The sequence below is a fragment of the Heloderma suspectum genome, chromosome 10 (assembly GCF_057233095.1).
Source record: "Heloderma suspectum isolate Gila_16-S chromosome 10, 16-S_ref, whole genome shotgun sequence".
Taxonomy (NCBI): domain Eukaryota; kingdom Metazoa; phylum Chordata; class Lepidosauria; order Squamata; family Helodermatidae; genus Heloderma; species Heloderma suspectum.
Window position 1 is genome coordinate 11,608,215 of NC_139467.1, and position 12,595 is coordinate 11,620,809.

The 12,595-nt window shown below is 48.1% G+C and overlaps 1 protein-coding gene across 1 annotated transcript in view; it reads right to left on the minus strand.

The window, feature by feature from the left end:
• Nucleotides 1-8,279: 8,279 nt before the first annotated feature.
• Nucleotides 8,280-12,595, minus strand: part of LOC146337692 (guanylate-binding protein 3-like) — a 40,278-nt gene continuing 35,962 nt past the window's right edge. Inside the window, exons 11-12 of the mRNA XM_084816299.1 lie at nucleotides 10,570-10,745; nucleotides 8,280-8,514 (exon numbers count right to left, since the gene is read on the minus strand). Of these exons, the coding sequence (XP_084672425.1) occupies nucleotides 8,326-8,514; nucleotides 10,570-10,745 (365 nt within the window). The 3' untranslated portion in view covers nucleotides 8,280-8,325. The remainder of the gene's footprint in view (nucleotides 8,515-10,569; nucleotides 10,746-12,595) is intronic.

Genomic DNA, 12,595 nt, shown 5'->3' on the forward strand with positions numbered 1-12,595 from the left:
GCCTCTGCGGGGAAAGGAGGGGTGCTCCCGCGAAATCGGCGCTGCGCCAGCCGGCTGAAATACTGCTTCATAGAATCAGAAGAGCGAGGCGAGGCTGGAAGGGGCCCACAAGACCATCCTGACAGCCCCCTGCTCAGTGCAGGAATCCAAGTCAGAGCATCCCTGACAGGCGGCTGCCAGCCTCGCCTTGAAGGCCTCCAGTGTGGGGGAGCCCCCCGCCTCCCCAGGGAATTGGTTCCATTGCCGTACTGCTCTAATGGTCAGGACGTTTCTCCTGATGTTCAGCCGGAATCTGGCTTCCTGTCACTTGAGCCCATTATTCGGTGCCCTCTACCCTGGGATGATCGAGAAGAGATCCTGGCCTTCCTCCCTGTGACAACCGTTCAAGTACTTGAAGAGCGCTATCATGTCTCCCCTCAGTCTTCTCTTCTCTAGGCTAAACATGCCCAGTTCTTTCAGTCTCTCCTCATAGGGCTTTGTTTCCAGCCCCCTGATCATCTTTGTTGCCCTCCTCTGAACCCTCTCCAGTTTGTCTGCATCCTTCTTAAAGTGTGGCGCCAGAACTTTCTGTTTCCTGAGCAATGATTTGCTGCTGAAACCAAGATTGTGAGTCTGGGGGAAACCCTTTTTCATGGGACTGAATTTTCGTTCTACCACGATACACGTCCCAAACTGAGAAACCTCTGTGCAGGAAATGAGCTTTTTGGAAAGGAAGGGAGTGAGCAAAGCCATCCGTTTTTGGACTTTGATGCCTCAATACTGGAGATTCTTTCCCCCTATCTTAGGGTGGCCACTTGTGTTTCCTCTTTTTTGGCAATTCGCATCACCAAAAAAAGAGGGCACAGAGTCAGTGTGGTGTAGTGGTTAGAGTGTGGGGCTGGGACTCGGGAGATCTGGGCTCTAATCTCCACTTGGCCACAAAGCTCACTGGGTGACTTTGGGTCACTCACTGACTAACATTCTTTCACAGCAGGCGGAATTTGCCTTAACATATGTATGACAGACATATCGGGGAAACGGTGAACGTCCCTCTAGTGAGGTTGACAAATGGCAAGGAGTCAGGTCAGGTGTAGAACTGACACAGTGTCCTAGGGCTTCTTCACATGGAGCTTCTATCCTGCTATTGAGATTGCTCACTCATAGAACTTTGCAGTTCCTTTTCGTGATGTTGTCAACCTCCAAGGCACATCCAGAGGTATTTCCTGGTTATTCCATCTTAAAAAGATCTGGAAATAATGAAGTATCAAATTAAGTTGCATTGTTAAGCTATGAGAACAGCCACTAGATGGTACTGTTTCATTGAGTTCTATGGAACCTTGAAAATTACACGTGACCACGTGATTATGGACTTCCCCTCTCAATAATCACGTGGTCGCCATCTGGGATCCCACTGTAAACGTGGAAAGGCTCCACAATGGGAGGACCACAGGCTTTTTCTTTAATGTAAAGGGAACCCTAGATGCTGTTTATTAGAGTAGGCCCCACATATATTGGGCTTCGTAGGCTTCTTACATGGGGAGACTGGTATCAAACAGCCACCAATCCACACGTTAACAATTGCTAGCTGTCTGATGCTGATAAGGGTGTAGTCCTCACGTCAACAGTTATGCAGTGGCTTTATTTCCTCTGTTTGCTTTACTGTTTTATATTTTATCTCACTGAGGAGATGAAAAGGGTTTCTTTCCCACTGTGTTGGAATGTTGAGACCTGCTGGACATAGGAGGAGTAAATTATTTCCACGCCTCTGATGTTTCAAGCACATCCTAAAATATTCAGGAAAGGGTATAAAAGGTTGGGCTGAGGCCCAACCAATTCAGACCTTCTCCATGCGGGAAAATGTGCACTACCAGCCTGGGGAACTTTGGTCCTAGGAATGACATCTTGTATGCTGTTGATTGGGGGCCCTGGCATACACGCAGCTGTGATGAAGCTGGCAGCTTTGTTGGCTGAAGAGATGTGTGTAGGGATATATGGACTGCGTAAAATCCGTTCTGTTTGTGTTTCGCGTCAGGTGCCTTTTGTTCCATCAACCACTCACAGGCACATTCATGCACACACACTCAGATACACACATACACTCTCACTAACACATGCACACTGAGACATTGAGATCTGGGCAGTGGTGGAAAAGACCTACTCTCTTCCTCCGTCGCCTAGATTGCCTCTCTGTGCAGCAAGCAAAGTTTATTAATTTTACAATGTTTATTTAGTTTTACAAAGTTTGGGATAAAAAGGTTTATTGAAATGGCCACTGTATGTGCGCAATTGGATGCTGACATTTGCAGAGGATGTGCCTGTGTCCCACTGGCCTTGTGAATATTTGTCCAGATAACATCTGAATCTGTAGAGAGGTGCCAGACAGCTGTTGTCTCCAGGAGGAAGGGAAAGCAGCCACCAGGTACCCATCCATACTGCCCGGACCCTTCTCGAGCTGAGAACTTCCCTCCCTCCAGCAAGAGCTGTTTGGAAGCTCTTGTGGTTAGGAGAGGAAGCAGCAACTACACACCCACACAGTGCATCTCTGAACAGCTCCCTAACTTTCTTAGAGCAACGATGAACGTTTTGTCTGGATGCTGCTATGTGGTTGCTGCGAAAGGGTTACCGTGTCTCATCATGACAGTCCCCATAGCCATGTCTCCAAGGAGAGTCCAAAAGTGCAGGCAGCTGTTTTGATCTGTGTGTGTGTGTGTGTGTTTGTACTGTACAGTACATAGCATAACTCAACACCCTATTTATTAGTACCAGCCGACAGTCACAGATTAGTGAGCTGGTAGAGGGCAGTGTGGCTTAGTGGTTAAGACGCTGAACTGCAGACCGGAAGGTCGGCAGGACAGCAGTTCGAGACCCGAGTGCCACATGACGGAGTAAGCTCCCGTCTTCAGTCCCAGCTCCTGCCAACCTAGCAGTTCAAAAGCAAGACATTGCAAGTAGATAAATAGGTGCCGCTTCGGCGGGAAAAGTAACAGCGTTCTGTGCACCTCGGTGTTCAGTCATACTGGCCACATGACCACGGAAGCGTCTTCGGACAGCACTGGCTCTTCTGCTTAGAAATGGAGATGAGCACCACTCCCTAGAGTCAGACACGACTGGATGGGGACACCTTTTCCTTTACCTTTTAAAGGGCAATGTAGTGGTTAGCATGTTGGATTTTAGCTAGATTGTTTATTTATTTATTTGTTTGTTTGTTTATTATATTTATTTATATCCCGCCTTTTTCCCAGTACTGGGACTCAAGGCAGCCTTACAATGTTAAAACTGCTACAATTAAAACCTATAAATAGAAATATAAATACAACTGTACAAAAGTTAAAAAAATAATTAAATTATCAATATTAAAATTGTAAAAATATCAAAACATTAAAAGACAACCAGAACAACAAAAATGGTATCCATACATTGCATTTTCCCAGGTCCAGGCTAGTTATCCCCAAAGGCCTGCTGGAACAAAAAAGTTTTTGCATGCCTATGAAAACATATCAAGGAGGGTGCCACTCTCGCCTCCCTGGGAAGGGAGTTCCAGAGCCTTGGGGCAGCCATCGAGAAGGCCCTCTCCCGCGTTCCCACCAGGCGTGCCTGTGATGATGGCGGGATCGCGAGAAGGCTTCCCCTGAAGATCTCAGGGCATGAGTAGGCTCATAGGGGAGAATACGGTCTTTCAGATAACCTGGACCCGAGCCGTATAGGGCTTTATAGCACATAACCAGCACTTTGAATTGTGCCCGGAAACAGACTGGGAACCAGCGAAGCTGTTCTAACAAGGGAGTTGTATGCTCCCTGTAACCAGCCCCAGTCAGCAATCTGGCCGCAGCTCTTTGAACCAGCTGAAGTTTCCGAACACTCTTCTGAGGCGGCCCCATGTAGAGCGCGTTGCAGTAATCCAAACGGGATGTAACTAAGGCATGCATCACTGTGGCCAAGTCAGGCATCTCACGGAATGGGCGCAGCTGACGCACTAGCTTTAACTGTGCAAAAGCACTCCTGGCCACCGCTGAAACCTGGGCATCCAGGCTCAGGGCTGAATCCAGAAGTACACCCAAGCTGCGAACCTGTGTCTTCAGGGGGAGTGTAACCCCATCCAGCACAACCTGTATCCCTATTCCCTGATCTACCTTTCGACTGACCAGGAGCACCTCTGTCTTGTCTGGATTAAACTTCAATTTGTTTGCTGTCATCCAGTCCATTACAGCCGACAGACACCGGTTCAGTACCCCAACAGCTTCCTTGGAATTAGATGGAAAGGAAAAGTAGAGTTGGGTGTCATCAGCGTACAGGTGACACCAAAGCCCAAAACTCCGGACAACCTCCCCCAGTGGTTTCATGTATATATTAAATAGCATGGGAGACAAAACAGAACCCTGAGGGACCCCAGAAGCCAATGGCCAGGGCGTCAAACAGGAGTCCCCCAGCACCACCTTCTAGGTCCGCCCCTCCAAGAAGGAATGGAGCCATTGTAAAACAGTGCCTCCAAGTCCCATCCCAGCGAGGTGGCCCAGAAGGATGCCATGGCTGATGGTATCGAAAGCCGTTGAGAGGTCCAGCAGAACCAACAGGGACACACTCCTCCTTAGTTCCCAGCGTAGGTCATCCACCAAGGTGACCAAAGCTGTTTCTGTCCCATAACCGGGTCTGAAGCCAGATTGAAATGGATCTAGATAATCTGTCTCATCCAGGAATCTCTGGAGTTGGGAGGCCACCATGCGCTCCAATATCTTGCCCAGAAATGGAATATTGGAGACTGGCCGATAATTATCCAATATAGTGGGGTTCAGGGAGGGCTTTTTTAATAAAGGTCTCACCACCGCCTCCTTCAAGCAGGCTGGAACTCTGCCTTGCCTAAGGGAGGCATTAACCACTCCCCTTACCCACTCGGCCAGTTCACCTCTGGCTGCTTTTATGAGCCAGGAAGGGCAAGGATCTAGAACACACGTGGTGGCTCTCACCTCTCCAAGGATCCTGTCCACATCCTCAGGCTGTACAAATTGAAAAGTATCCAACAACACTGGACAAGCAGGGGCCAAAGTTACATCCACTGATAGACCTGGGTTCACATCCCTGATCTGCCATTAAGTTCACTGGGTGTGGGTGACTTTGGGCCAGTTCTCCCCTGCATAAGTGTGAGGCAGTGTGGTGTAGTGGCTAGAGTGCTGGACTGGGAGTCGGGAGATCCAGGTTCTAGTCCCCACTCGGCCATGGAAGCTCACTGGGTGACTTTGGGCCAGTCACACACTCTCAGCCCAACCAATCTCACAGGGTTGTTGTTATGAGGATAAAACGGAGGAGGAGGATTAGGTATGCCGCCTTGGGTTCCCTAAGGAGGAAAAAAGGCAGGATATAAATGTAATAAATACATAAATGAGTGCATGTGTACACATGCATGTATGTGTGTGTGTTCACAGGCACATTTTGTGCACATCTAATGGCCTTGCCCAGTAATCAGACTTTTTATTTTCATTTTTGGGAAGAAGAGTCTGTCACTGTCCAAATTAGTAAGAGGTCTATGGTTTTTACTTGTATACTTAGAGATCAGTATGTTGCAGTGAAGGCTGGTGGCTCCGATGTCAGTGGGGTGATAAATCCGCTCTGGGTTTTAGTTAGAACCAGTCAGAATTCCAAAGGAGCTATCCATGGTGCAGAGCTGCATGTATATATGCATGCTAGAAATAATTACTAGAATTTAAATAGAAATGCAGTACATCTCTCTATAGTGAAAACACTGTGGACAAGTGATCTTTGTGCCTGCTCACTCAGTTCTCCTGGTGCTAATTGCTGACGGGCTACTTCAAGGCCCTTACAGACCTCCCTTTGTAGCATTCTTTATCTTTAAACCAGACAGCCCTCCAAATAAAGGACGACTTCAAATAGAGGCCTATTCCTTGTAAAGTAGGAAGCATGGCCATCACAGTCCACCCTACTCTACCCATTAGTGCGATAAGCAGTGCACCTTGCTATGTATTCATGGATGCTTCTAGATTTTAGTGCTCCATTGCCCTTGCTCAGTGAGCTGGAAATGTGATAGTGACTCCACACCGCATCCCATGAAGTGGTTTATTTCACATCAGGCACTCATGGTGGGTCACTTGCAGAAGTTTGTGGGTCCTTTTCACGACATCGTCAACCTCCAGAGCACATCCAGCAGTATTTCCCAGTTACTCATGTTAAAAAGATCCAAATATAATGAGGTATTTAAATATCCCAGACTTGCCCTACTGTGTACATTTGTTGTTGCACTACTAAAGAGCCATTGGATGGCGCTGTTTCATTGAGATCTATGGAAAATTGGGAATTAAAAACCTCCCCTCTCAGCAATCACATGGTCACTGTCTGGGAGCCCGCAATAAATGCAGAAAAGGGAGGGCTGTGGGATTCTTCTTTAAAGTAGAGATGCCGCAGTCTCTCAATGCTCCATCCCCATGGCACAGGTAAAGGCAAGGAGGCGTTACTCAGCTGAGACTGACCACCTTACAGCACGATCTCAAGGACGTTTATTCAAAAGTAAGGCCATCCTGTTCAGAGGGATTCAGTCCTTAGACACAGTGCTTAGAACTGCAGCCAGCCTCTCTTTGAATGTGGTTTAAGTGGCTTCTCATTGTAACATTTTAGACAAGAATGTATCGTTTCCTAAAATGGTTTCTGTCCCACACAACCCTTCCTGCTCTGAATGACTTGCTTCTTTAATCCCATTTCCTCCTTTTTACGTTTAAAAAGTTTTTTATTTGTACTCCTGCACGTAATGTCGCCAAGCTTTTTGCAGCAGCCAACGTACTTTACAGCTCTTGATGTGTCCTTTCAGTATACCAGTGGAGGATGGTGGCTCCGATGTCAGTGTTTCTGTAGTTGTTGTGTTTTTATTGCATTTTAATGTAATGTTTTAATCCATTTTAATTGAGTAAAACAATGTTAATTGGTTCTGTAAGCTGCATTGAGTACTATTTTATGGTAGAAAGGCAGGGTACAAATGAAATACATACATACAAAATTATTTATTTATTTATTTATTTATTTAGTTCTATACCGCACGATAGCCAAAGCTCTCTGGGCGGTTCACAAAAATTAAAACCAAAGAGCACACAATAAAACCACACAAAATATATACAACATTTATAAATGAAATAAAATACATATAAAATACTGCATGCGATTTTTATCCAAATCTGTATACTCCTTTGCCCTCTTCTTTGGTGATCCATAAGTCACCATCCCTGCGTAGATATTTTTCAAGACCACTTTAAGTTACTCCTCCCCACACACACCCTTTCAGCAACCTGCTGTACCCAGGACCGTATCCAAGTTTGAGGGGGTCCTGGCAAAGTGCCGTCAGTAGGCGGCCCTCATCACCCCTTCCCCTGCAGCAGGCCTGCCTCTCTTGCACGCTTACTAGGAGAGGGTAGCAGTGGTGGCGGCAGGAACCCAGCGGTGCTGACTCCTGAGTACTGGCCTGTTAGATGAACCCCGTCATCTTTTTCTGCTTATTGTGTGAAGCCTACTGTCATGATGTTGGGAGCCCTGTCAATGGTGTGATCTCCCACCTTTGGTTTTGCTTGACTATACTAGCAAATAACCCTAGTTGGACTGAGACTTTACACATGACATTTTTAGGTGTATGCCACAAATGTAAATTTAGTGTGAAGGTAACAAAGCCATTTGCAAAGACCTGTATCATGCAAAGACACTCCTCAGGTGGCCATGATAAGTTGCAGCCCCAGTTGGATGGCGCTTGGTGGCAAACACAAGTTTCCTTCTGCGTAACGTGTGACATGGCTCTAACACCCTCTGCAGTGACTGCATGCTATTACCAGGTAACAGACTCAGAGCATCAATACACCAGCCTAAAATCCTGCATTAAAACGGGTTTCTGCTTCTGGTTTAAGTTCAGGATCTTGACGGACCCCCTCTACACGCGCTTCCTTCCCCTTCCCTTCCCCCCTCCTTTTCCCCCTTATCTGAGTCTTCGATATGTTTGGTGCTGTGGTCTGGCTCCTCTTATTGCGGGTTTTCCTTTTTCATGGTGGGAACTCAAGCGGGGCAATTTGACAGCTCATTATCTCTGATCTTTTAAAAAATGGAATAAAGGTCATTTAGCATCAGAGACACTAAGGTTGCCTTAGCAGAGGTTGACGACATCATCTAAAGGACCCGCAAACTTCCACGAGTAACAAATCTCAATAGCAGGATAAAAGCTCTGTGTGAAGAATCCTTCAGAAAGCACAATACAGTTGTCTGTACTAGATGGCCTCAACCCATCTAGTGCCAAACAAAGCAGCATGCATTGTGTGCATTTCCAGGACACGAAAAAGGAAGGGCTGCAGACAAGGCCCTGTTCCTACTTCATTTCATGCACCTGAAAGTTGCCATCCTACCAGAACAACCTCTTGGTAAGCGCTTCAAAACCATGTATAATTTTTCAAGACAACATGGCTGCTGGAGTTTTTCACTCTTTTGTCTCAGCTGTTGAATTTCCCCATTCAGTCTGTTCGATTCCCTCCGGAATCCCTCATCCAGCAAAGCCTTTTGCTCCTAGAAGACGAAGAAAAAGAAGGAGAAGGAGAGAGGGAATCAGAGTTATTAGATCAAAAACAAAGGGGTATGATTTGGCTTGAGGTGTGCTGAAGAACATCTCCAATAAAGGAAGAAGACCCAAGCCCTGTTCAGATGTTCACCCCTCCCCAAGATTAGAACTGCATGGGGGGGGGGAGTGCGGAGATGTGCTCATTGTCCCTGCTCCCTTCATCATGTTCCTGTCACTCAGCTTTGTTGTCCTCCAGCCCTCGTAGATGTCACTTCTGCAGAGGGGGAGTGTCTCTAATTGTGTAGGCTCCTCATGTGATTTAGAACCTTCTGTGAAATGGAGCGGGCTCCCTGCTAAAGAAGTTAACCCTCCAAAGAGTGGGGGGTGATGAAGCTGAGCAACAGGAACATGACAGAGGAGGCAGTGTGAATAAGTGTGCCACCACTCTCTTCCTCCTGCAATTCAAACTGTGTGTGTGTGTGTGTGTGTGTGTGTGAGTGAATGTCTGAACAAGGCTCCAGATAAGAAGAAAAAAAGGGTGGGAAACACATGGCTTTCCGGATGTTTTGGCCTACAATTCCCACCACAAACTAGGGCTGGTGGGAGTCTTAGGCCCAAACATCTGCAGCACCACAACTTGCCCACCCCTGCTGTGCAAGAAGGGAAAGTAACTCTAAGCAGCTGCCTTTGGGAGCACAGGCCATCTTGCTATGGCACACTTCTGGAACTCTGAGTCCCCAGTCCCAGGGAAATCCTCCCACATCACATGCCACGACTTCATGGTATTCACCTCCATCACTAAACTGGTCAAGGAAACCCCAACACAAAGAAGGCTTCCTGCCACTTGCACACCAATTCCCTGGAACCAAGGAGGGAGCAATGCCTTTGCACCCCACTGCTTACTGAGTGGGGACAATCATGACCTCTAATAATTGTGATTGGCTGCTGGCCCAGTGGTGTTGCGTGGGAATCTAAAAGCATCATCCACCATCTGACACTCATGGAGACAGATCAGAGAGTGATGATTGTTCCTCCAGCCTAAAAGCTTCCCTGCACAGGTGAGAGTGACTGGGCTGACACAGAGCTTGCCTCAGAGGTAGGGATGTCAGAGAATTTCGCCACGAATCTCGGGGAGGCCGAATGCCAGCGCATTCGGCCCCCCGAAATCGCTGGCAAAATGGCCTGCCCCCCCACCCCCGGGACGGGACTTACCTTGGGCGAATCTTCCTGGCAGCGGCGGCTCCGGTTCAGCGGCGGTTTGGTGGTTCGGCGGTGGCGGCCGGTCTTCTGACCGGCTGCTGCCGCCGCCATTTCCAGTAAAAAAACAAACAAACAAACAAAAAAACGTGATAGGCTACGTAAAGATTTACGTAGCCTATCACGGCTAGATTTTAAATAAATACCTATCACGGCTGAGTAAAAAAAACAAACAAACCCGCGCGTACACAAATGGCGGCGCCCATGGGTGCCGCCATTTGCGTTCCTTATTTTGGCACGTCTAGTCTACGTAAACATTTACGTAGACTACGGTGAAAATAAGGGGAACGCAAATAGCGTAGCGTCTACGCTATTTGCGTTCCCCTTATTTTCGCCGTAGTCTACGTAAATGTTTACGTAGACTAGACGTGCCAAAATAAGGAACGCAAATGGCGGCACCCATGGGCGCCGCCATTTGCGTACGCGCGGGTTTTTTTTCTACTCAGCCGTGATAGGCTACGTAAACATTTACGTAGCCTATCACGGCTGACTGCAGGGACGCAAACGGCGGCGGATACGGCCGCCGCCGTTTGCAGACCTGGCTGGCCAGGATTCGGGGGGGGAGGGACGGAGCGCCTCCCCCCCGGCCAGAATTTCGGGGGGAGGGACGGAGCGCCTCCCCCCCACCTCGAATCACATTTCGTTAAAAGGTAAGTGACTTTCGTACATCCCTACAGTCAGAGGTATGACTGACCAGGAATACAGCATGGCTCACTCCATTAGTTGCAGGCATGATTCCAGCACAGTCCACCCCAGGCGTTTTTTGCAAAGTGAGACAAGCCCCCAGCTGGGCCTGTAACAGTTACCCTGAGTTTGCTGTCCATCATCTTCTCCCGCTCTTCCAACTGCTTTTTCTTTTCTTTCTCCACCTTCTCCTTCAGCTGCCGCATGTTCATCTCACGACTCGATTCCAGAGCTTCCATCTTCTGTTGTAGCTCAGCCTGCTGCTGCTTCTCAATCTCCAGCTTTCGCTCTGCTGCCTCTGTCACAAGAGAAAAAGAATGAATCTCTATAAATGTTGAGTAGAATGTTGAGAGCCAGTGTGGTGCAGTGGTGAGAGTGACGGACTGGGAGCCGGGAGATCCGGGTTCTAGTCCCCACTCGGCCATGGAAGCTCCCTGGGTGACTTTGGGCCCGTCACACACTCTCAGCCCAACCCACCTCACAGGGTTGTTGTTGTGAGGATAAAATGGAGAGGAGGAGGATAATGTAAGCCGCCTTGGGTTCCTTGCAAGAGGGAAAAAGGCGGGGTATAAATGCAATAACCCGTGTGAACCCCTGCTGCCTGGGTTCACACGACACAACAACCCACAGCAAGTCAGGCGTCCGTAGGCGCCGTGCAAAAATGCACAATGGGACAGCCCCTGCAGGTACATGAAGCCACTGTGGGCTGTTGTGTCATGTAGACCAGGGGATTGTCTCCACGGGGGATTTGCTGCAAGTTGGCTGCAGTTAGAGGTTGTTTGGGGCACATGATGTTGTGACCATCCCAGAGATTCGCATGGAAAAAATAGTTTTTCTGAGACTACTTTTAGTCCGATTCTTTTCCTTAATTCAGCTTGTCTGCGCTTCTGTTGAGGTGTGTACCAACCCTCCACATTTACTTTGGCATGATAGCCCTGCCCGGGGATGTGTCTTTCACCTGTCCGTGACCTCACTGACCCCAGTCAAGGGGTGTTCCCCCAGTGTTTCTCCTCCCTGTGTTCCCCCAATGTTTCTGTCATTTTGCAGCTGGCCGTTCAGAAGTTCTGAGCTCCCTCACGGTATTTACTTCGCCTTGCCTACACTACCCTCTGGCGGGTATCCCCCAGATCCCCCATCCCCCCAAAAGTATAGGTACACTCTGCTCAGCAGCCTCCAATTTTTTTAAAATCCTCTTTAAATGATACTGCGTACAAGCACAACGTTGAAATATTGCATTGCTACTACATCGTGAACCCAAAGTACGTGCTCCAGTTTCACCAACCACAGCCACCTGGGGGGAGTGGATAGGGTATGGGGTGGTGGACATAGAGTAAAAAAAAAGTGGGGAGACCAATGAGTGAGACTTGTTTCCCACCCCTGGCCAGGCTCCCTGCTGCTACTACATTATGAATGGAGAGCAATTAATTTTCCCCATGTGTGCAGATTTCCTTAAAGAAACTAAAATCCCTAGTCTTCCAGTGTAGCATCTGAAGGCTCCTGAGAGCTCCCCCACACCCCAATTTTGCCACATCCCAGCGATCTGCTGCAGAGTTATTGCTCCCACATGTGTGCACTTTTGCCTGTTGCTTCCAATCCCCCACTTTCTCCCTTTCTCCTTCCCCCTGCTCGCAATGAGAAGCTCCCATAAACTGGAAAGAACGTTACTGCAATAAAGTGGAGAAGGGATTTTACATAACCACAGAGAAACTACAGAACATCAAAGAAGCACAACATCATAATAGCAATTTAAGAGAGCATCGGAGAAGTGAAAGAGCACTTTAGGGCAAGTTACTAAAGTTAGCCTTTAGCCCTGTCACTGCTGGGGAGTGAGATTTCTTACTTCTGAGTAAGCATGCACAGAAAGGGGGGAGGGGATATGTTAAAGATTGAAAGCAGGCTACCTAAAGTGATAGAGTGTCCCCACTACCACAGTAATGTGAGGGGTCACTGCTGCATCCCAGGACACTGTTGGGTCAAAGAAGCACACCCAGGATTTAATGTGTGTGTGTGTGGGGGGACGCATATGGCCAACCCTTTCATTCTTTAGTGGAGATGTACTACAGTGAATCTAGGGCATCGCGTTAAGTCAAAATAGCGCATTTGGAGAAGTCTTTACTTCACTGCTAAGCAGGGGCAGGGCAAAGTCCC